This window comes from Pleurodeles waltl, chromosome 8 (genome assembly GCF_031143425.1).
Source record: "Pleurodeles waltl isolate 20211129_DDA chromosome 8, aPleWal1.hap1.20221129, whole genome shotgun sequence".
In the NCBI taxonomy this organism is placed as follows: Eukaryota; Metazoa; Chordata; class Amphibia; order Caudata; family Salamandridae; genus Pleurodeles; species Pleurodeles waltl.
In genome coordinates this window covers 28,241,801-28,266,739 of record NC_090447.1, presented here as the reverse complement: position 1 = coordinate 28,266,739, position 24,939 = coordinate 28,241,801, and the positions used below count along the sequence as shown (strand labels likewise).

Genomic DNA, 24,939 nt, shown 5'->3' with positions numbered 1-24,939 from the left:
ACGGGCATTCAGTGCCTGGAAATGTGAAACAAATTCCAGCGCCAGTAGGTCCGCATTCAGAACTTCTTAGTTAAGCTATTTTTTGCCTGGATGCAGAAAGATTTCAAAGCTTCAGGAACGCAATGACAATGTTAGATTTCTTGGAGTATTCTCATGGCAGTGTTTGTCCACCAATTGGAAACATCTGCTTGAGTAAAAGTGATGCAGATGTATGAAACTTTGTTTTTAGGTCTCGCCTAAGACATCATGAGATGTCACTTGTGAGACATTTTGATCTCAGGCAAAGAGCCTTCTTGCGGGGCCCACTGGGCATTGCAGCGCCAGCCGGACGAGTAGCAATCCCGATGATGAAGCATGCCACCCATAGGTGGGCGAGGGCTCTTGCTCCACACTAATGACATGCTTTGAGTGACCCCTGTTCTCCCCAATTTGGGTTTGCAGAACAATCTTACTCAGTTTTTTTGTGAAGATTGTTCTTTGGGAGATGTACACTGGACCGCTAACTTCTCTCAACCCCCTTCCTTTTGTGAACTGACAACACCATTACAAGACAACTGTCCACTGCTATTTTTACATTTTGTATTGGCCTATGCCTGCCATGTTAAGGTGGCAGCATGTTAACTTTTCTACCTTTATTCGATTGATTTATCTCGCATATGCTTGCTGAGTGTGTGTATTTTACTGTGGATGGGTAAGTGGTTGAAGGCAAGAAGTAGTTCAGTGGGTCGATGAATGTATGCATGAATGCAAGGATGTGTATTTCTGCTGGCTTATTTAGTGTCTAATCTTTTCACTGCCTGAAGAGGTACTTTCACTTATAAGCCAGATGTGTTGACATAGCCAGTGCTTGTTTCTTATTTCTCAATCCGGGAAATCCTTTACCTACATTCCCATTAATTACAGAGGCTGTTGCCCCCGCCTGATAAGCAAACTTAATTCTGTCATGGGCAGAGCGATTTTTCATGTCTTTCATGGGAGGCAACTAACTGCAGCGGGACGTGAGTTCCGACAAACTTGTGGCTGTGCCCCACTATGGCAGAAATGTCCACAAACCTTGTCTTGATGCCAAACTTCCCAATGCAGCAGTCCAGCCACACTGACAAGGTTTCCACATGCGCAAGCTGTCCTTACAAATGTGAAGTTCAGCTAATCCAGATTCCCTGACACAGGATTGGGAGTTTATGTTGCAAGTATATTATTTATAGGCAATAAATCAAGGGAAGAAAGGCTGAAAACTGCCCAAAATACATGAAAAGTATAGGAATAGCAAATAGGAAAGTTCTGAACACAAAAATCACCAGATTACGTTGTCGTCACACTGAGTTTCAACTATAAGGATTTCAGTTTTAGATAGTTTAGTCCAACAAGTTCTCCTGCAGTTCTCCAAAGACCTAGTCCAGGTTTCCTATCTATGATTTATTTATTGTTGACTGTGATATTCTGGCGTTTCAGACTCAAGTGAAGATCAGAATCCTGACTGCTCGGTATCTACCATTCTGTGTTGATCCATGTATGCTTGCAATTGGAAACCACAGGGAAAGCACCTGAGTCATACTCATGATGCCTATTTAACGAGATTTTATGCCAAAGCACAGATGTGACCCCTTCCGGTCTGGTGCTGGATAAATGCCCTTGTTTATAACTTCTAAACATAGACACAAGCACGGCTTACACCCCACATGCAGATCTACTGAGAGTGGTATTTATTACCATTGGTGTGTTGAGGGAGGATGGGGCAGGATGACCCACACGTGGCTCTCCTCTCGCAAGTTACTCCCCCGCCCCACTTGGTTAAGGTAGTAAATAGAATGTTAAGCACAGCAGATCTGCATACATATTACTTATTCCTGTATTTAATGATAATGTGGGAACAGTGCTCTTTACCTGCTCAGGTCCTGATGATGATGTGAAATTACTGAAGGTATGGTACCAGCAGTTTTTTGTGGCAACTTGATGTAGACTCCCACTAAAGCCTGGCCTCAGGTCTACACAAACCAGCCTTTTGTCATGTGTCTCCATCCTTAGCATGCTGTCCACAAAAAGGTGATCCATGTTGAGGATTGGCTCCCCATGGCTGCAAATGTCTGAGTCCATAGAAGCCTCTTCGATCTTTGGACTAACATTTAATTGTTCCTGGTACAGGACCCAGGTGGACTTGTCTGCTGCTCTCGGCATCCTGGAGAGAGTGTGGAACCTGTGCGATGATCTGGAGGAAGCCATGGTGTTCCTAGCAGGTAATGGAGGGAGTGGGTTACAAGATTCCATGGGAACAGTCAGATCTTCTCAAGGTCCAGGCTTCTTTATCATCACTGTTCCTACTATTTAACTCACTGCCTGTAGACCTCGTTGCCAAGATGACTGCCCTACATTTCATATTTGCTGTTGCTCCATTTCACAGTCTCATGCATTAATCTCATGTTTGTTATTTCTCACCAAGCTTCACTCCGCAGCGATACGGTTAGGTAAGCTCATTGCTTGCATGTTGTATCATTGCTTTTTTATAGTTGCTTGCCCGCTTCTCATTCAAAGTAGGAAGTAACAGCATCCGCTGTGTTGACAGATCCTTCTACAGGGGATCTGTCATCTTGTACTTTTGTCTTGACGTCTCCTCTCTTATTTACTGAACAGTTTCACAAGCTTGTGCTTCTCTCCTTTTGTCCTTCTGCTGACCCTCTTGTTTCAGTTTCTTTATTCTTCAGTTTATTTTGGGAACTCGAGGGAGATGGTGTATTGGTGATGACCGCATTAACGAAGTCCTGAATTTGCATTGCCATGGAATTGTTTTTGCGCTGTACTGGTGTCATTGATGGTAACGTGTGCTCCCATGCCTCCAGTAAACCTAACTGTCCAGTTCAGATGTCATGTTCATCGGCTCTGAAGATGCGTTCTTCTGAAAGGTTTGTGACTTTTCAGGCACGCAACTGAGAGGCTTCACCCTTGAATAAAGAGGATCCAGGGAACGATGCATCGTAGACCAACTCATGTATTCCTTGTCTTGTCATCATCTTGTGAACCAAGCAGTTGTACTAAGAAATATTAATATTTGAGATTGTCACAGTGAAGAAGATACAGAAGCATTAGATGCAGGAAGAGAGGACTGACTAGCCATTAGCTCAGAGGTAAAGAGGAGGGCACAGGTGAGCGGATACTGCTGAAGATCAGGGATGGTGTAATGTGGACAGACAGGGATAGGTAAAAGGACAATACACAGTTTGACTAAGAGTAAATACAAAAGCCTCTTGCAGGGGGACCAGGTGCCAGAAGGATGGAGACGCTTCAAGGTAGATCATCAAAATAGCCGAAAATGGGTTCAAAGTATATAAGAGCATTGGGCAGTTTCACAAAGGGCCTAGGAAATATTGGGAAATTTGCTCCTAATCCAACAGGCCTTGGTTCACACAGAATCCGAGCAGTGATCAAGGAAGTCCACGATAGAGATACAATTCCTAAAGTGCACCGGTGCACAAATATTGTGGTGTTTGGTGTGTGCTGTGTTGTTTAGGGTTGAGCTATGGGGCTTGGAATGTGGGCACGCATGACTCTTATTGTAGGTTCCGGGCAGTCAGTTTGTAGCCGACGCCTGGAGCTGCTGGAGGGGATTGTCATTGTGTTGTCTACTGGAGCCTACTGTGCCTGTCTTTGCCACTCAGAAGAACCCAACACGTGTCCATGAGGATTTTGCACCAGGTGCAAATGTCTGCATGACTCAGTGTGACACAAATGTGCATTACCCACACACTGGCTTTATTTTTTGTCAACGAAAATCAGACTTTTCCTAACGGAGAAATCACTTCTCCTAACCTCCCATTGCACTTAGAAGTGTTACCTCACTACTGTGACAAACCCTTTATGCTTTAGAATGATCCTTCGGTACACTCCAGGATTCCGACTGTATCACGATTGTTAGTAACAGCGGGGAGACCGTTGGTACCTGTGAGCGTACCACAGGATCATTCTAAGATGCTCCCAGCCTTCACCACCATCTGTCAAGCAACAGTTGTGAGACATTTGACACCTCCTTGTGTACCACAGGATCATTCTGCCATGGTCCCAGCCTACACCACCATCCGGTAGTATCAGTGGTGATACACCTGGCACCCTGGAGTGTACCACAGGATCATTCTGCCATGCTCCCAGACTTCACCACTATCTGTTAGTAACAGTGGTGAGACAGTTGGCACCTGGGAGTGTACCACAGGATCATCCTAAGATGCTCCCGTCCTTCACCAACATCTGCCAGTAAGAGTGATGAGACCGGTGGCTCCTGGGAGTGTACCACAGGATCATCCTAAGATGCTCCCGTCCTTCACCAACATCTGCCAGTAACAGTGATGAGACAGGTGGCTCCTGGGAGTGCATCGCAGGATCATTCTCAGACTCTCGAGGGCCTCTGAAGAACAGAAGAGACTGTGACCGTACAAAGGTATTGAAGTACTCTGTCTTCAGGGTCTAACATATTCTCCTCTGTCTGCCTTTCCTATTTCTTAGGTCCTCTCCTGCTCTAGTCGTGTGGTGGAAATGTTTCTTATACTGCTGCTCTTCAAGGGAAAAGATCTCCCTTTTTTGAAGAAGTCTCATCGGCCCCTCTCATTTTACACACTCAAACCCTCCCTGCTTGAACAGCGTGGCACAGGCTCGGACTGGCACCCCTTCTTAGCAGACATTCATAACCCTCTGCTCAGCCCTTTAAGTTTGTTTCTAGCAGTTCTTTCTGACCGCCCTGTTTTCCCTTTAGGTTCTGTTATCTACGGGGGACATATCCTGAACCCTGAGGATGAAGCAGCTGTTCTTGGAGTGGCCCGCCAGTGCTTGGACACTAGCTCCCGCATGCTGCCCATGCGTGGGATCCACAGCCTCTTGTCTGCCCTCACCTGCAGATCACTCTCAGGTAACATGTAACAACCAGAACCTGTAAGACTTCCTAGAAGAGTTTGTGTGTGTTGTTTCTATGGCAGTGGTTCTTAACCTGTGGTCTGAGGACCCCTGAAGAGTCCACGAGGCCTTTTCAGGGGGTCCATGAGTGTGTCACCAAAGTATATAATAATAAAATGAATACTTTAAAATAATAAAGTGCATAGAAATAAAAGCAAAATTGAAAATGTGAAAACGTTTTCTATGTTAGTGAATTCAACAAAATATTTAAATATTTAAGCATTTGTTTGGTGTATACTTGTTTTTTTTAATTTTTATCTATTTTTTTGAAGTTCAAATCACAGAAATTGCTTAGGTTGGGGGTCCAAAGCTAGTAAAGACACGGCGGGGTCCCCCGATTCCTATAATGAATCAATCGGGGTCCACAGTATAGTCAGCAGGTTAAGAACCACTGTTCTTTGGTACTTAAGTCAGAGAACTCTTCATGCTGTTCTACATTATACTGACAGCCTTGCTTGCAGCCCAGTGAAGAGATTCGTCTACCTTACCACGAAGAGATGAGTTCAGGAATCATAGGCCCACCAGAGGTACCAGAGCCCTATGCTACAACCTAAGTGTTGCTCACACTGTTCACTTGGTCCTCATTGGGCAGAGCCGACTTCATACTTGTAAACCTCTAAGTTGTCCCTGGTCAGCGCTAGGATGATCCCATGGCAGCCCTGGATCTCCTGTAGGACTAGAGAGAAGGGATTGCCCTGGGATAAGTGTTCATAAAGGCTCCTCAAATGTAGGCTTTTGGGATCCTTTGGGAGTGGTACACAGAAGTATCTACCGCCCAGTCGGACAGTTAAAAAGAGACGTCCAATTGTTGCTGCACTTATAAATACATTTCATATGATATTGAATGCATAGGTTGTAATCCCCTAGGTCTATAAGTGACATTTTCCTTGATAATGTGTTTGATTAATATTTTGTTGTCTGTTGGTGAGGTGATATATTGTTTCCACAAGTATACTGATCTGTGAAAGTTACAAGTGTTAAACATGTTTGCTGTGATATGTTTGATATTGTAAAGTGATGACCAGTCTTAATCGTTTTGCTGGATGGAAAGGTTTTGGCCTCAGGCCGTAGTTTAAAAGGGTCTTCATCAGGATAATAATGAATTAATCAAGCATCAACATTTGGAACCTGCGAAGAGTAACAGCCACATAGTGGTCGCTCAGTTGGTTTAGTTCTTTGATTTTAGGGGGCAGATTTACGAAGTTGTCACACAGTGCAGCGAGCTGCGTTTCGTGAGAGGCAGAGAGCAGGATAGTGCCTTATCTAGTAAGACATGGTGCTCCTGTTCTCTTCCCTGCACTGGTGCACCGATGGGGTGCCTAGCGCCATCACACAGCTTTGCAGTATGGTGCGAAGGTGTCTGTGAGATGTCTAGCATGGCTTTTGTTCTAGAAGGTTACCATTCCAGTACAATAAAACCATGTGTAGACACACTTTACAACTTTTCCCACTGTGGATGTGATAAAAACATTTCACCTTTTTTACACCAGCCTCAAATGTTTTTTGGTGTAAAGCTCTGTCTACAAATGTTAGTAGATAGGGCTTTAAAAAACCATGGGTGGTTGCATGGGAACGCCAATGTACCACCCACGGTACGCCCCGTGACACAAACCAACACAAAGAAACACTAGAGCTAGTTTACATCACATTAGGGCTACTTTCCTGTGCAAATAAACTTTTGTGCTGGAAAGAAAAGCCAAAATAAATATTTATTCAGGCTTGTGTCACCTGGCACAACATCTTAGTAAATCTGCCACCCATTGTTCACGGAGCTTTCTCTTAGTAAAGCAAGCAAAGTATTCTAGAAGCTTTTGTAAGTGTGGAAATGTTAGGGCTTCTGTGCTGTGTCGAGTCACAAGATGCACTTAATGTCTAAAATTATTTGTGATTCAATACATAAGAAATTAGTGTGTAAAGAGACCGAGTCAGATGCTAGCAATTCATAACTCTCGAGTTATTTAAATTTGGGAGAGTTTGATTTATTTTTATAAAGAAGTTCCTTACATGTTCCATGCTCAAGGTTGCAAAAAAATCCAGCATCTTGTTTCAGTAGTCTTTGTGACACTGTCCCTTGGGTTTTTGGTTCTCAGAAATGCCCTGCATTAAGGTATAACTCTGAAGTGGTGACAGTTCAGCTTTGTGGAGCCCCCCAGGGGCGCGTCCCAGTCAGTATCAGAACTGAAATAAGGCCTTGGAAGAGAAACAGAGGAGCAGTCTCAGTGCAAGAGCAAAAGAGCTGGAAATCAAAGTTTGTGGTGGACCGATTGATCTGCCCTCCATGTGTCCCATAGTTATCGGTGCATGTATTACATATTATAAAAATGTGTGTGAAAATTGAAAGATAGTGATATGTTTATATATATGTGTGTATATATCGATAGATATTTGAATTGGCTGTGAAATGATCTGGGTCTTGTCTGGTTATTGCCCCAAACACAGGTTTTCAAGTGTCTGAGTCGTGGATCCAACAGACCCAGGATAGGATCCAACAGCTGCCCGTACCCGCCGACCCTGTGACCTTCGGCCTCTCTGAAGGGGTCGCAGAGAGGATTAACACCAGAAGAAGCCAAGAGCTTCTGGCAGACTTACTAAGGTCGCAGGATGTCTGGCAGCCATGTCACCCTGCAGTGCCACAGGCGGACAGCGTGAAGATCCTCCTCAGCGACTGTGTGGCGCGGCTGAAGGAAATGGAGCTGGAGGTCAACCGCGCGGGACAGGGGGACAGCGGGTGTCCGGAGAGGCCTCTGCGCAGGTTCCTTCTAGAGGAGTGCCACCACTTTGCTAAAATAGTCTGCAAGCTCCTGACAGACCTATGCTGCTTCCAGGACCAGCTGCTGGGTGAGCCTGGTCTCTGCAGCAAGTGTGATGACATCGCCTACGGCCTTGCGCGGGGCACGGTGCCCAAACAGTGGTCCATGTACGCCACAGCCCGGCCTCAGCAGACATTACTCCAGTGGGTGCAGCATCTCCAGCGGCGCCAGCAGCTGTTGGTGGGATACCTGGACGCGGATCCCAACTACAACATGTTGTACAACCTGTCTGCTTTTCAGTGCCCCAAAAGGCTCCTGGTAGCAGTGATGCAGGAGCGCGCCCGCAGTGAACACCAGGATCTGGACCAGTACTCAATTGAAGCGCAGGTATGTTCCCCACTTGCTGCAGTGCCGGCTTATCGATGATGAAAAGGCTTTGCATATTGACTCAAACAAAAGATGGCACAGCGAAGGTCACATATGCACATACGGCAAGTGCAGTCACAATGTTTAAAGGCACCGGGGCAAAAGTGTTTGCTCTGCTATTATCCTTACCATTGACATCTTGAGGTGCAGTCATTGATGCCCCAAGTGTTGATGTTTTGCCTCCTTTAGCTGTAGTGAAGACGGATATGGGTGTAGGTGGGTCCTGGAAGACAAGAGCCCATATCAGTCGTCTACAGTCGCTCACAAACACAGAATAATGGCTTCCCCAACTCATCAGTATTAGCCCAGCTGGTTTCCAAAGTGATGGCAAAGTAGTTAAGTGAGAAACCTGCTGGAGAAATGGTTGAAAATATGTAGACAAGTAGTAAGTGGCGAGGAGCTACTTTAAAAAAAATTAATGTTTGACTGGGACTTCCTTGGCCACCCAGTTGCTTGGCTTCATCTCTTTAAAAGGCTCCAAAAATACCTCTTCTGGGGCACAGATTGATGAAGACCAAAGCCAAACAAAGTCTGCGTGTCCTCCTCTACGAACTAGAATCACGGTTTCAGTCGCCCAGTGGAGTTCTGAAGACACTGTGGCCCCTGTTTCCAAGTTGTGGTCTAAAGCCCAATCCTTGTATAAACATCAATTTGAAATCCAAATAGTGCATTAAATATCACACTCAACCCTCTTTTTCAGGTACATTTTTATTAACAAAAACCTGACGAAATTTACTGGGGGAAATGCCCTGAAAAAAAGACATTACACACAGAATTCAGTCACTTAAATTCTGCATGATTTGCCTCATTCTCACCAGTTGGAAAAGGAGGTATTTCTCACACCCTGTAACTAAGCCCCCCTTGAGTAACAGTATTTACTGGGTGCGATATATACCACTCCCATTCTACACTACTCGCAATCGAAGCATTTGTTCTTTAAGTATAATCTGCTGGGATTTTAAGTGCTGAGGTTTTGGTAATGAAAATAAATATTGAGGTTTTTTCCTTACAAAACTTTGATCCATGAAGTTCTTTATCTCATGTATTTTCTTGTGTTAATCTTCGTGTTTTGTACACTGTTTGTTTTTCTTCTTTTGAAAAATAAGGAAGACAGACCTTTGATGAAATGCTGTTTTGGCCATGAGGCTGAAAGCTGATGGTAGTTGATCTTACTCAGGCTCCGAGATTTTCAAAAAGCCCATTTCAGGATTTCAGGATAACAATTCCCCGAACAGCTGCACTGTCCCCACGCCAAGGGAACAAGCTCAGTAGCTCTAGTCCTGGACTCAGGAAGGGTCTGCTTGGCTGCTGGAAGTCACAAAACATTCTTCAAACCATCTCTTGTGCTTCCAGTTCTAATGTAAGGATTAGATGTGTGTATTCCGAGAGGCGTTATGTGGAGCTCAGAGCGAACAAGCAAAGGGCCTCAGCTGCTACCAGAATGGGTCATTCATTGGTACTTAACTGATAGGATGGGAGGACAAAATTATATCCTTTATTTCAATGTAAAACCATGGGGTAAGAACAAACTGTTGACATTGATGGTCAACGTGTTTTGTCCCGATTAGAGGGACTTCACCAGGGCTATCTATAATAATCTTTTCATAAATCTGTCATAGCTGCAGTACTTCCCATTAAATCATTCCAAGATCATTCATAGACGAACTGCATTTCATTCAACAGAGTAACGATGGCGCCCTGACATCAGTCGAAGAACTCATTCATTGTTACCATGGCTCTAGCAAGACAAGAATTTCTTCTTTACTGATCAGGAGTGCTGCACCAGGAATGGTTCTGTAGAAAGGTGTCTAACATTATCATGCTAAAATGCAACACCTGCTCCTTGAACCTGAAGAGACAACAAGGAGGCCTTATCAAGCTCCGAGTCCATACCCGCAACTGATGAATTTAGCATACACATAGACCCTCCAAGTTCTGCTAATAAACAGGTCTCTTGGAGCAGATCATGTCCTCATTTACACCAACACAAACCCCACAACAAAGAACACGTTTGGGTCTGGAAGACGTGTATACCTTTTGGACATCATGATCACATTAATAACATGTATGGTCGTCCTGCCATGATCTTCTAAGTAATGTGTCTGCTTCCAAGCTAGAAAATCTGTTGAGTTGTGTCACAAAAGCAATAACACTTAACACTGGCATGTCCTTTTGACCTCAATGGCCCTTTTAGGGCAAAAGTGAAGTTTGATAACCCTCAAGAATAGCAGGTCCCAGACATCTACTTTATTAATGAGAAAAAACGGCCTCAGAGGTGTATGGTGTCATGTTTCACCTACTTAGAAGAATCTACAAATTGAACAAGACATTTTATACTTGTCAGAGATTCACAGAATATCATGTGAGGAACCCCAAGCACAATGAATTTGAAAATCAATGCACACACCAATAATGGTGTAATATATTTGTTTATTTTACATTCCTTGTAGCAATTCGCTAAAGTATACAAAAAGGTGAAGGGTGGAATGCTTGAATCAATCTCAGCCACCGGTAAATACTCTGGTCGCATCCCAGCCCTCCGATATTTTACATACCATGCCACCTTAGTTTGGACCCAGCCATGTTCAAATCAGTCTTACCCCTGCCCCCGTAGGACCAGTCCAGCTCGAACTACCCGGGACCAGGTGCAGTCACGGTGTTCAGAGCCACCTGGCAGCGGTGTTTGCTTTGCTAATATCATTAACACCAATATGCTGAGTCTTCAGGCATAGCTTCCAAATATAAATGCACATTTACTACTTCACGTGATCATTAAGACTGTTTGAATATATTCTTGTTTTTCTGTATGGAATGAATGTTCTTTTCTAGTAATTATTTTTAAATAATGAAGAAGGGTTCATTGAAGCTGATATCTTCACCTCCAGTCTTTGATTGGTTCTCTGGATCACATGATGTTTATTTTTCTTCATGCCTGGTTCTTGCAAAATTTAATTTGGTGAAAATGTTAACATTTATGTGACTACTCATTTTAACATACAAACCTAAAAGGTGAATCCCCTCCCATGCTCCTGGCTTAGAATTCTGCAATTTTGGATATTTACAGAGGGTGGTGTTGAGGACTACAGAAATTGTGAGGACATCAGTAAGACAAAGAAAATACCAGATCCTTACCCTCTCCGGTGGTTAAAATAACCGTGGCCCTCGTTCCACCATTCACCAACAGGGTACAGGGAAGTGTCAACAAGCAATCCCTTTACACTGGTGTGGATGTTGTCACCTCAGAGACTTGTGCCAGTGTAGAAGGGACAGAAGTGCGACCTTGATATATTTATTTATTTTTGGGTATTATGAACCTAGAGGCCATATTACCACGTTGCGATACAAAGAGCCGGCAAGCAGTTTGCAAAGAGCAGTTGTTTTTAATAGGAGTTTTGTGAGAGTGTTCCAGCGCAATGGGTCCAGCAGGGCTTTAGCCATCATGTCCAGGTGGTTTATAGTGGCAGCAATGGTTGTGGGTGTGCCATTATTGGTGGGTTCCAAGCTTTAGGAGGTGAGCTTCGGTACCTGTTGTAAAAACCTAGATAGGGGTGTGTGTGTGTGTAAGGGGGGGTGTCTGTCTCTGAGGTTAGCTAGATGAGCCTTCCAGAGCAGTAGGCCCAGCAGGGCTTTAGCCCTCATGTTTGTGTGGTTAACAGTGGTTGTGTGTGCCATTATTGATGGGTTCCAAGCTTGAGGAGCTGGGTCTTGGTAGCTGTTTTAAGCTCTGGTACTATGTGTGACTCTGAGATTAGCTAGATGAGCTTTCCAGTGCTGTAGGCCCAGCAGGGCTTTAGTCCTCATGTTTGTGTGGTTTACAGTGGTAGCAGTGGTTGTGTGTCATTATTTATGGGTTCCACGCTTGAGGAGGTGGGGTTAGGTAGCAGTTGTAAACTCTGGTACTGTATGTGTGACTCTGAGGATAGCTAGATGAACCTTCCATTCCAGTAGGCCCAGCAGGGCTTTAGTCCTCATGTTTGTGTGGTTTACAGTGGTAGCAGGGGTTGACTGTCCTTATTGAAGGGTTCCAGGCTTGAGGAGGTGAGCTTCAGTAGCTGTTGTATGTTCTAATACCATGAGTGTGACTCAGGTCAGCCAGGAGATTGTTCCAGTGTAGTGGTCCCAGCAGGGCTTTAGTCCTTATGTTTGTGTGGTTCACTGTGGTAGCAGGGGTTGTATATCATTATTTATGGGTTCCAAACTTGAGGAGGTGTGGTTCGGTAGCTGTTGTAAGGTAGGTATGGGGGGGAGGGGGTTGTTCCAGTACCATGCGTGTACTTTAGGTCAGCCAGGAGATTGTTCCAGTGTAGTGGTCCCAGCAGGGCTTTAGTCCTTATGTTTGAGGTTCACTGTGGTAGCAGGGGTTGTATATCATTATTTATGGGTTCCAAACTTGAGGAGGTGTGGTTCGGTAGCTGTTGTAAGGTAGGTATGGGGGGGAGGGGGTTGTTCCAGTACCATGCGTGTACTTTAGGTCAGCCAGGAGAGTGTTTCAGTGTAGTGGGCCCAGCAGGGCTTTAGTCCTCATGTCTGTGTGGTAGCAGGGGTTGTGTGTCATCAATGATGGGTTCTAAGCTTGAGGACCTCAGCTTTAATAGCTGTTATAAGCTCCAGCACTAGATGTGTGACTTTGTGGTCAGCCAGGAGAGTGTTCAAGTGAAGTAGTACCATCAGTAGGGAAAATGAATGAATGAATGAGGGAGGGGGAGAGAGAGAGAGAGAGAGAGAGAGAGAGAGAGAAAGAGAGAAAGAAAGAGAGAAAGAGGCACTCTTTGCCAATCTTGGGGTTCAAGCTCACATAGCCTGTTAGTGATTGGCTGTGAGCAGGGTTGGGCCAGATGTGGAATCGCAGACTTCTTCATGGCATGCCTCTAGACTCGAAAGAACATCCCCAGCCCTCTCCTAGGCAGAGTTGGTGTGGTAGGGTGGTGTCAGGATTCTCTTGGCAATGCCTCACCCATCCGTTAGGTACCACTGAGATTACCCCGCCGGGCATCTCCGGGGTTCATGCTTTATCTTCCCAGTCATTGTTTGAAGATTCATCCAACATTGCGTTGAGGTGCCTGCAAGGCTTGCTTTGTTGAACCAGGACACATTCCAGGTTACTTGTTTGCCCCTTGGGGAAGCAGTAGCCATAGTTCCTTGGATTCAGGTAACCTTCCATTGGTCCCTCTCAAAGGATGTTTTACATTTCCAGGCTGGGAGCTTCATGTTTTACCAGCACACAATCCCCCATCTCAATCTCGGGCACTTTTGCTCTTGTGTGTCTGCTGACACTGTCATCCGTTCCTCTCCTCTTGTTCTGGACTGCCACTGCATCCAGGGTGGCTGGTTGCCATACTTGGCTAGCTGGAATGCTGTCTCAGGTAGGTCTCAGATAGTTAAATAGGGATGCATGCCATAGTGATGTGAAGGGTGTGGCGGTACACCCGCAGGAACTGGTGTGGGCAGTATTCCCGGTCTTCTCCTTCGTCTGTGATAATCTGAAGCATCTTATTGAGGGTGCGTGCGAACCACTCCACTTCTCCATTGCCTTCTGGCCATTGTTGCTTTAAATTTCAGTGACAAATCCATAGGGAGTTTAAGTACTCTTTGAACTCTTGTTCGTGGAATGTTGGAGTGCTGTCTGTTTTCAGTTCCACATGGAGATGGAATATGGAGAGGATCTTCTCCAGTATGGGCTTAACCTTCTTGAAAGCTTTTGATGTCAGTTTCAGGTATTTGGTATGGTTGGTGTTCCTCCGGCACGATGAACACAGTGCACTCCCCCTCCCTTTATGTGACAAGGGTGACACCACTTCACCTTGTCGTCAACAGCACTGTCCATTCCAGGGGACCAGACTTTGCTCCAGAGTCTTGCTTTGGTCCACACCACTCCCTGGTGGCCTTGATGGGCCAAATCGATTACTGGGCTCCACAGGGCTCGTGGTATTACTATGTGCTTGCCTTGGAGCACAAGTCCATCTATGGCGTTGCTAAGCTTGTCCCGCTTTCTTCAAAGTTGTGTCATCAACTGCTTTTCTGTGGGAGTCCCACACTGTGGCATCAATCAGGAAGTGTTTCCATGTAGTTTATCAAAATGCCTCCACTACTTTATCTTCCATGGATATGGCCTTTGGGCAAGCCCCTACCATCAAAATTCTCACTAAATCTTTCCTCCTTACTCTCTTCCCTTCTCTCCGTGGGTGTTTTGATAGATAATCATCTGGGTTGCTTGCTCCTGGGCTGTATACTAATCAAATATGTATAACTGGAGCTAGCATGACCATCATTAAATCCTTGGTGGTGGGTGTCTGGGCATGCCGGCAAAGAGTAGAATGCGTGGTTAGTTATTACCCGGAACTGCCTCCTTCCCTAGGTATAAATGGAAATGGCAGCAGGCCCAATGGGTGTCCAGCGCCTCTCACTCAATCTGCTCATGGCTCGTCTCCTGCAAGAGCACTGCTTCCAAGCCGATGGGGCTAGCATCCACAGTCAGTTCAGTGTTGTTATGCGGGTCAAGTATGCTATTGTTGCATCCATCAGCGCTGGCACCTTTTGTATGGCATCAGCCTTCTTGGGATCAACTTGTAGGCATTTTCTGGAGAAGACATAACCAAAAAATCTAATGGATGAATCAAAGGCGGTGCATTTTTGCTTGTGTAGTGTCAAACTGTGGTCCCCTAGGTGGGCCAGAGTGGCCCTGAGTAGATGGAGATGCTCTTCTAGCGTTGTTGAATAGATGAGAATGTCGTCGCTTATGTTCAAGACTCCTGTCAGTGTCTCTCTGAGTTTTAGAACAGTTCTGCAGCTGCTGATATGCTGAAGTTTAGGCACCAGTATTTTCTCAAGCCAAGGTGGGTGGATAGAGTTGTGCTATACCAGCATGCTCGCTCAAGCTCCAGTTGATGGTTTCTTGCATTCAGATCTAATTTGGAAAACCACTAGGCACCATTCAGGACCATGATTATGTTGTTCATTGATCCGACACTCGCTGCGGATTGCCTTGTTGTGCAGCCTCTACTTCACACACATGTGGCTAGCTTGTGGCTGTTTCGGTTTTGGGGTTACTGGCAGTGGGCAAGCCCTGGCTGTTGGTATAGTTACTTTTTTGAACAGCTCTTGCTATTTCAGTTTTTGAAGCACTTAGTGGTCACAGGTGAAAAAGCAGCATTCTGTGACACAGGGTGATGGACTTTACAAAAGTGTTAGTGTACATCTTGACCTGACTTTCACATCCTGTGGCTTCAGTTAGCTGTGGAAAGTCCTTTAGCACTTCCTCTGCTTGCAACTCATAGACATGCTTTGCGAAGAAAACAATCCCGGAATCCTATGCAGTGTGGCACCCCTCTAGCGTGCCCGTCCCTTTCTTGGTGACATGAATCTTTGTGCACTTGACAGTGTCTCCATGGGCTACATGCACTTTAATCACTCCTGCTAGAGACAAAGGGGTATGTCCATCACACGCATAGATTGTGGCTGTAATGGGCACCAGAGACAGTCTAGGATTTAGTGCTTTGAACTGTCACAGGTCTATGAAGTTGACTGACGCTCCAGTATTAATCAGGACTAGCACCTTGACTCCATCAATCATTATGGTGCACATTGGCAGCTGCTTCTTGTTGTTACTGGAGTGCCTTGTGAAGGAGATCTTGAAGATATCATCATTGTCACTGTCCCTTGTGTCTTCCTCTGCTACATGCCTGGCCGTCACATCATCATGCATTTCGTCGTTGATGGTTAGCTGCCTCAGAGTTTGGTTTTTGCTTGTGACGTATGCCCTTTGTGTTTCCACTGCAGCACACATGGACAAAATGGTTGTTCTTTCCACATTGTAAGCATGACTTCCCCTGAGTTGGGGAAGCATTGGGTGCATGTAGATCTAGGCCGCAGTTCTGGCATTTGCTTTGGCTGGTAGGTGGCACCTTCTGTGGTTGTGTCCTCACCGGCAAACTTGTACACCACATCAACTCTTTCCTCCATGATTTTAAGTAAACTGATGTGTCCTACTGTTGATGCTCCTTTTGACAAAGTCATCTCCATCTCTTCTCCACTGCTGTTTGAGAGCTTGTGTAACCTTGCTAAAATGAGGATATCCTCAAGCTTGATGCCTGGTTGATACTGGTTCAGTCATCGCAGGGTGGAAGAGCAGCATCCCTGTATGATCGTGGCCCAAACTTCTTTGGTCTGGTCATCGTCCACATATGTGCAGGCTAGAGCTTTCAGTCTCACATGAAACCCATCAATGGTTTCATTTTTCACCTGGCGTCTCTACTGCAGCTTGAGTCTCTCATAGTTGTGATACAACTGGTGGACAAAATACGCATTTAAGCCTGCAAGAGCCACTTCCTAGTTGTGGTCTTTCTCCTTGTTTGGGAGGTTCTCGAACAATTTGTAGATCTGATCGCCTCTGAAGTCTAAAAACAGTGAGTGCTTCGCCACGTCTTCGTTTTTGCACATAGTGTAAAAATATTGGTCAGCCTTCTGACCCAAGTTTTCCGCTGTGGAACCGCTGTGGAGGGGTTAAAGAGCTCACTGATTGGTGGCCGTGCAGTCATGGATGCATATGCACTTGCTGCCGCTTGCTGAAGTTGAAGGGGTCCTAGACACGGAGGAGGTTGTTCACCAATGTCCAGGTGTGTCCCCGCTCCTGCGCAACATTGGTTACTTTTTTTTCTTTTCTGATTTTGGGATTGTTGGGGTGACGTCAGTCAGGTGGCACTGTACAAAACTCTTATTCACTTTCATTCCAATTATGGAGAGGTGGCAACTCAATGTCTCCCCCTTTTCCCTTTGCTGTGTGTTGGTATTGCTCTCCTGCACCGCATCTGTAAGTGCCCTGGGCCTCTCAGGGTAATCCTCCCTGATAAAGTCTCTCAGTGATGCCTAGGTTCACGGGATGGTGACCAACTCCTGTACATGACCTGAACAGTTCGGTGGCTTGTGTGTGCTGCTGCTGACGAGGCTGGGATTACATTTGTATTTAAGGGAAATAACAATGGTGATTTGATGCATGTGCCACTTCCGTTCTAGAGAGTTTCTAGAGTTGAGATGGCCTCTGACGTTCATGTATTTCACTTCCAGGTAATGCAGAGAAGTGTGCGACCGACGTCAGCCCTGCAGCATGCAATCTGTCTCACAGGCATTGAAGTGCGCAATGCTCTCTGGGATACCAGACTGTGTGTCCTACAAGAGACCCTGTCCAGCCAGTCCTGCAGCATCCCTGAGGTGTGGATCCGTGCAGTCCGGGCGTCTGCGCAGGAGTGCAGTATGGGCTCGGTGTTTCCAAAGTACCTCTGCCCGCTGTACGTTGGGACCCCCAGGGATGAAGTGATGTTCCTGCCGCTCACCTCCAAGATGGACCCGTCTGTGTGTAGCCAGCGGCATGTGCATGCGGTTAGTGTGCTGTGATTCCCGGAGCAGGAGCTCAGTGTCTTGCTTCCTTGTGTCCTACGTGACATTTCTATTAAAATGAACTATGAGAGTCTGTAATGTTGTGTAAAGTTTGTCTCTCTGCAGCCACGGCTCTTACCATTAATACCGATTGGCCCTTGGCCTGTTTTGAGATGGGGCAAATAGAAGGCATACATGCTGGCGTCTACTAATTGGATGTTTAGCTTAATTGTGTTAATTGCCAAATGCCATCTGTGCTAAACAGGAAGCACGTTGCTCTATGCATAACCCTGTGACTCAGGGTCCAAACGCATGCTGTTATAGTACTTTTTTTTATTGCTGACAGGTGGTGTGGCATAAAATATGACTCTGGCGTAGTGCTACGGGGTTGCTTACCCACCTACAAGTGGCACAGGTGAACACAGTTGAATGCACCAGTGTAGAATGTGAAAGACAGGTTATTGTAACCCCTCAGAACCCCACCCAATACATATCTGAAGTGAGGTCACTGCTTTTGTGTTAGTGGTCATACCTGGAAAATGATCTGGGGTACAGTGGTAACAGTAAACCTTTTCCTCTCTTCATAGTATCACACACAAAGTTCTAGAAAGAAAGGACATTTTTAACTAAAAGTCTTTATTACAACAAGGCAAAACCTGTTTCTTAGTACATCTAAAATAATCGCAGCAGATATTATGAAAACATCATGAAGGCATGTTGTAAACAACAAGAATAAAATGAACATTTTTAACATGGTTAATGGTTATCTGAAAGCCTAACACTCTAAACTCCTACTTCTGTACGCTGCCTAGGAGAGCATAAGTAGAGTAACTTGCAGTCTAGAGTTTCTTAGGACGAAGTGGCACACCACATACCTTGTAGACAGCTCAGGCTGTTGTTATCAAAAGGGCTGTGGAGGAAGCATTCCCTGTGAAAGGCAAACGCTCTGCGATAGCAGCCTTCCTCGAGTACTCCCCTCAGCATCAGGCAAGATTCATCATCTTCTATGACAGCCGGCAATAACCAATATCTTTTTGGATGGTATCTTGCAGGATAATCTGGGGCGAAGGACCACTTCACCTAAGAGGTCGAGCAGTGCACCTTAATTACTAAATATTATTGGGAATGAAAAACCTTCAATATAATTTTACGAATGTAGTACACAGATTACAGACGCCAGGGGAAGGGTCCTAGACATATCTTTAAGACAAAGGGAGACAAGGGGACATCAGTTCGGACTACACCTCTTTGAAGAATTATCTAAGGATGTTCCTAGAAGGCCCTGACATATTAATAAGGGAACATTTGCTCCAGACTGGGTGTCATATTAGCTGTTATATCTAAATCATTATCAGAATGACTTGACACTCTTTCAGGTCTACAAATGATAAGGGCGGTCAACATTCATGTTATTATTGCTTAGAATAGATATGACAATGAGTTTTCCGAGATGGAGGGGGGGTGCTGGCTGGGATGGAGTCAGACCTTAAGGACTTTGTCAGCTGCAACGCAGAGGGCGTGGGGGAAAAAAAAAGCACCAAGACATGGCCAGCAGTGTCCATATAATAGCACTTTTTTTGTTATGCAGGGCGGGAGGGCTAACACATACAACTGAAGGAGGAGTCAAGGCAACACAAACTGCAGAAGGGAGGGCGAGTGGTGGTGGGGCAAGCCAACACGGACAATTAATGGAACAAGGGAGGATTGAGGCAAGCCAAAGTGGACAACAGATGGAAGGAGGGAGGCTAGAGCCAATCTAACACGGACAACAAACAGAGGGAGGGAGGGTTGGGGCAACCCAACAAGGGAGGTTGAGGGCATGCAAACACAGATAAAGGAAAGTAGGAAGGAAGGCGGGTGGAGCAAGCAAACAGATGGGACAAACTTATTGCTTTTTTCATCATGACTAAGCAGTGAGGGGCAAGCATACTAGGAAGAAGCTACAGGTCTTTTTCTGGCTCATTTTGCTGTCCTGAACCTACCTCTCTTCCGTACAAGCAGCACAGGGGCTAAGAATGTTTCTGGAAACACCAGCAATATTTAAAGAGGAACCTGCTAGTAAGCCTAAGAAGAGAGTTGGAGACCTGCCTTCACATACAAGTGGTTTCTGAAGTGTTCGAGGAGATTCCTTTTAATATTGATCAAAAGGTGGAGTTTTGCACAACTGTTGGTCCATATTAGGGAAAGCTGTGCTTTCCACCAACAGAGTGTCTTGGCACCACACATGATTCTCTTGAGGCAGTTTCAAAGACCTTTTATTTCAGTTTACCTATACACCAGTTTGTAATGGAAGTCTTGAAACAGGAATGAAAGTATTCTGACAAAATAATGCAGCTTTATGGCCAAAGTGTACCCTACAGACCGGACAGAATTTATGTGGATTCTGTGTTGGCCCATCTAGAGGGCCATTCCTCAATGGCAGAGAATGATATCCTTAGAGAACCAGCCAATAAGAAAATTGATTAAGCTTTAAAAAGGTATACTTGGACTCTCATGTGGCTTTTAGAGACAGGATTTATAGTGCTTACTCTGCACAGTCTTTGATTTCAGACTTTAATAATGTATTCAAGTGTTTCCAAGATGCAGAGGAGAGTTTGCCTTTGTTGGAGGATACGGAATGGCACATAAATTTCCCCACAGACATATGGTTTGATGTGGTCAGGTCAGCAGATTTGGCATGTATTGCTGCTAGATGCAAATTATACCTCAAAGGCTGTAATACCGATGCAGCTCAGAGGGCAGCAGCCTTGAAGATGCTAATTGAAGGTTCTAAACTCCTTGGGGATGAACTTGAGGATAAACGCTATTGAATTTTTAAATACATTTAGCACTCACCATCTTTTCATCAACACCCAGCTAGAGCTTCAAGTTCATTGAAATCCAATTTTTCATTTTGTTAGCCTTTGGGAAAAGAGAATGGTCAAGTCCAGCCTTCCAGATTCCAAGGGGAATCCCCCTCTTTCACAGCTTATAAGAAGCAAAGGCAGGAAGCAAAAAACAGATCAGCGCTCCTGACTATTTACAGGCAATGAATTCTCTATTAGAAGTTGGAGGTCAAATTCATCAATACTCTTCAGAGTGGTAAGGAATCAATGAAAGTTGGATACTGGAAGTGGTCAGAAATGGATATGTGGTAGAGTTCTTGTCAGACCCTATTCAGACTGGGACCATTTTGATTCCACTTCCTCAAACCTTCGTCTAAAGGAGAGCTCTCCTCAACAGAGTTTCTGCTGTTCTTATGAAAGGAGCAATTTACAGGTACGAAAGAATAGAGAGGCTTAGAAGTTTACACCATATTCTTTCCTGTCCCAAAAGCATCCATGGATTGTCGTCTGGGAATCAAACTGAAAAATGTCAACATCTTCATACACAATATTCAATTCAAGATGGGAACTCTACAGAGGACATTCTGTTAATTCATCTCAATCACTTCATGGATACTTATGGGTCCATATGGCAGGGCTCAGAATATTTAACATGTAAGAACTTACATTGTACATGTCCTGGCAGTGAAAAATCCCCAAAGTCATTTTTTACTGTGGCATTGCTGGCTCTCCAAAAGGAAAGCAAGGGGCTTCATTATAACACCTTCTAATGTACAACTTCAGTTTGGGAATAGCTAGAACCATGATTCCAGTACTCAATAAAAATGTAAAACCCAATCTAATGATTAAGTCAGATTTAAGATTACTATTTTGAAAATGCTACTTTTAGAAAGTTGGCATTTTCCTGCCTAAACCAAATGTGTGTCCTTCTGCCAGTGTTCAGTGTCACCTGACTGTTAAGGGCTCTTATGAGCTGAGATATGTATTTCTCCCAGACAGAGGAAAAAGGCTTGCATGTGGGGAGATGATTCTCCCAGCTATTCCCAGAACCTTAATTAAACTTCAAAAGGTGCCTACCCCTGCCTAGTAGTCAAAGGAGGGGGCACCAGACAGTGTAGTCTTAATGATAGAGTTTATTGCTACTGAGACATGTATTGAGGCACAGTCTGCTTCATATTCCAGTCAATATCCTTGACCAAAAGTCTGTTCTTGATGACTTGATCAGTTCTGCCCTCTGCTCTATGCAATCCAGGGGTATTTCTTCCCTCTCTCTGAATGACCAGTCTGCTTTAGGAAGCCCTCAAAAGGAAACCCAAACAAAGGACCTGGTTACTAAACTTACAATCTTCTATCCTAGTTACCACCAATAGTTTTGTTTCTACTGGTTCATGGGGTATATGCCTTCATGCACCCTCTCCCAGCTGCATGTCTGCTTTTAGCCAAAACAAACAGGTTGTGCCCTTTAATATTAGCAATGCGTGCCCTTTCTCCTTTAGCAGTGCGTGCCCCACCAAAACAAGGGAGCGGCTGCGACCTACTTCCTGGGTCGTGGAGTTGGGATCTGGGGCGTCCAGTCCACTCCTTTGGCAGCTGGGTGTGATCACTGTCGGCTCCCCTTTAGTTACCGCCACCTTCTCCCCGCTTCCTTTGGGATCGAATCCGACTGCTTCTCCCTGGTTGCAACGTCCTCTGACGTTCCTTGTCTGCTCCAAGAGGCCGATTGCCAAGTTTGTCCTCCACGGTTCGGCTCGTCCTCCTCGTCCCGCGAATGCAGGGACTCTGTTCTGCGCTACGTTCTCCTCCTCGCCTTCTTCTTTTCCTTGAGTCGTGCACACCGTTCTCTTTACTCCAACCCTCCAAACACCCGTAGGCTTCGTTGTCTTTGATTTGAACAGGCAGGGGGAATGGCATCCTCCCGGCCTCCTTTCCTGTAGAGATTGGTGCGCTGAACTCCTTTGTGTACTGTCTTACCTCCTCAGCATGTCATTGGTCAGGGTGACTCCTTGGACCCCTCACATAGCTCTCCCCCTAGGACTGGCCGTACTGGCCTTGTAGTAACAGGATGTCAGGACAAATAGTGCTGGATTGCATCTTCCCGGGGATATGAAATGTCTGAAACAAGAAGGGTTGTAGAGCCAGGAACCAGTGGAGAATTCAGGGAATCATTTTTTTAGTCTCTGTTAGCCAAGTCAAAGGGACGTGGTCTGAGAGGACTATAATGGTACGGGCCAGAAGGTAATATTGAAGGGCCTCTCTAGCCCATTTTATAGCAAGACATTCTTTCTCAGTCGTTGAGTAGTGGTTCTCTCTAGGGTGCAGTTTTCTTCTGATATATGTAGGGGGTTGGCTCGTTATATACTATTTCAAAGTAAGAAATAGTGTGCTCAGAGTCCAAGGGTTCCCCTTAGAGGTAAGATAGTGGCAAAAAGAGATAATTCTAATGCTCTATTTTGTGGTAGTGTGGTCGAGCAGTAGACTTATCAGAGGGTAGTGTTAAGCATTTGTTGTACACACACAGGCAATAAATGGGGAACACACACTCAAAGACAATTCCAGGCCAATAGGTTTTTATATAGAAAAATATATTTTCTTAGTTTATTTTAGGAACCACAGGTTCAAGATTTACAAACAATACTTGAAATGAAAGGTATTTCACTCAGGTATCTTAGGAACTTTGAATTATCACAATAGCATGTACAGTTTTGGCAAAAATGGCAATAAGCTATTTTAAAAATGGACACTGTGCAAAAATCAACAGTTCCTGGGGGAGGTAACTAAATGTTATGTGCACAGGTAAGTAAAACACTTACAGGGTTCAAAGTTGGGTCCAAGGTAGCCCACCGTTGGGGGTTAAAGGCAACCCCAAAGTTACCACACCAGCAGCTCAGGGCCAGTCAGGTGCAGAGGTCAAATAGGTGCCCAAAACACATAGGCTTCAATGGAAATAGGGGTGCCCCGGTTACAGTCTGCCAGCAGGTAAGTACCCGTGACTTCGGAGGGCAGACCAGGGGTGTTTTGTAGGGCACCGGGGGGGACACAAGTAGGCACAGAAAGTACACACTCAGCGGCACAGGGGCTGCCGGGTGCAGAGTGCAAACAGGCGTCTGGTTTGGAATAGGATTCAATGGGGAGACCCGGGGTCTCTTCAGCGATGCAGGCAGGCAAAGGGGGGGCTCCTCGGCGTAGCCACCACCTGGGCTAGGAAGAGGGCCACCTGGGGGTCGCTCCTGCACTGAAGTTCGGTTCCTTCATGTCCTGGGGGCTGCGGGTGCAGTGTCTTTACCAGGCATCGGGTTCCTTGAAGCAGGCAGTCGCGGTCAAGGGGAGCCTCTGGATTCCCTCTGCAGGCGTCGCAGGGAGGGCTCAGGGGGGTCAACTCTGGCTACTCACGGGCTCGAAGTCGTGGGGAGTCCTCCCTGTAGAGTTAGTTTTCCGCAGGTCGAGCTGGGGGCATCGGGTGCAGAGTGGAAAGTCGCACGCTTCCGGCGGGAAACGTGTGGTCTTTAAAAGTTGCTTCTTTGTTGCAAAGCTGCAGTCTTTGTTGAACAGGGCCGCTGTCCTCTGGAGTTTCTTGGTCCTTTTAGATGCAGGGTAGTCCTCTGAGGCTTCAGAGGTCGCTGGACCCTGGGGGATGCGTCGCTGTTGCAGTTTGTCTCAAAGTGGGGAGACAGGCCGGTAGGGCTGGGGCCAAAGCAGTTGGTGTCTCCGTCTTCTCTGCAGGGCTTCAGGTCAGCAGTCCTTCTTCGTCTTCAGGTTGCAGGAATCTAGTTTCCTAGGTTTTGGGGTGCCTCTAAATACTGAATTTAGGGGTGTGTTTAGGTCTGGGAGGGCAGTAGCCAATGGCTACTGTCCTTGAGGGTGGCTACACCCTCTTTGTGCCTTCTCCCTGAGGGGAGGGGGGCACATCCCTATTCCTATTGGGGAATTCTCCAAAATCAAGATGGAAGCTTTCTAAAGGCAGGGGTCACCTCAGCTCAGGACACCTTAGGGGCTGTCCTGACTGGTGGGTGACTCCGCCTTGTTTTTCTCATTATCTCCCCTGGACTTGCCGCCAAAAGTGGGGGTTGTGTCCAGGGGGTGGGCATCTCCACAAGCTGGAGTGCCCTGGGTAATTGTAACACGAAACCTGAGCCTTTGAGGCTCACTACTAGGTGTTACAGTTCCTGCAGGGGGGAGGTGTGAAGCACCTCCACCCAGAGCAGGCTTTTGTTTCTGACCTCAGAGAGCACAAAGGCCCTCACCACATGGGGTCAGAAACTCGTCTCTCAGCAGCAAGCTGGCACAGACTAGTCAGTCCTGCACTGAACAATTGGGTAAAATACAGGGGGCATCTCTATGATGCCCTCTGTGTGCATTTTTTAATAAATCCAACATTGGCATCTGTGTGGGTTTATTATTCTGAGAAGTTTGATACCAAACTTCCCAGTATTCAGTGTAGCCATTATGGAGCTGTGGAGTTCGTTTTTGACAAACTCCCAGACCATATACTTAATATGGCCACAACTGTACTTACAATGTCTAAGAATAGACTTAGACACTGTAGGGGCATATTGCTCATGCAGCTGTGCCCTCACCTGTGGTATAGTGCACCCTGCCTTAGGGCTGTAAGGCCTGCTAAAGGGGTGACTTACCTATGC

The 24,939-nt window shown here is 45.8% G+C and overlaps 1 protein-coding gene across 1 annotated transcript in view; it reads left to right on the top strand.

The window, feature by feature from the left end:
- Positions 1–18,212, top strand: part of DNHD1 (dynein heavy chain domain 1) — a 337,397-nt gene extending 319,185 nt beyond the window's left edge. Inside the window, exons 41-45 of the mRNA XM_069203282.1 lie at positions 2,143–2,234; positions 2,399–2,457; positions 4,489–4,888; positions 7,372–8,069; positions 17,169–18,212. Of these exons, the coding sequence (XP_069059383.1) occupies positions 2,143–2,234; positions 2,399–2,457; positions 4,489–4,888; positions 7,372–8,069; positions 17,169–17,495 (1,576 nt within the window). The 3' untranslated portion in view covers positions 17,496–18,212. The remainder of the gene's footprint in view (positions 1–2,142; positions 2,235–2,398; positions 2,458–4,488; positions 4,889–7,371; positions 8,070–17,168) is intronic.
- Positions 18,213–24,939: the final 6,727 nt, after the last annotated feature.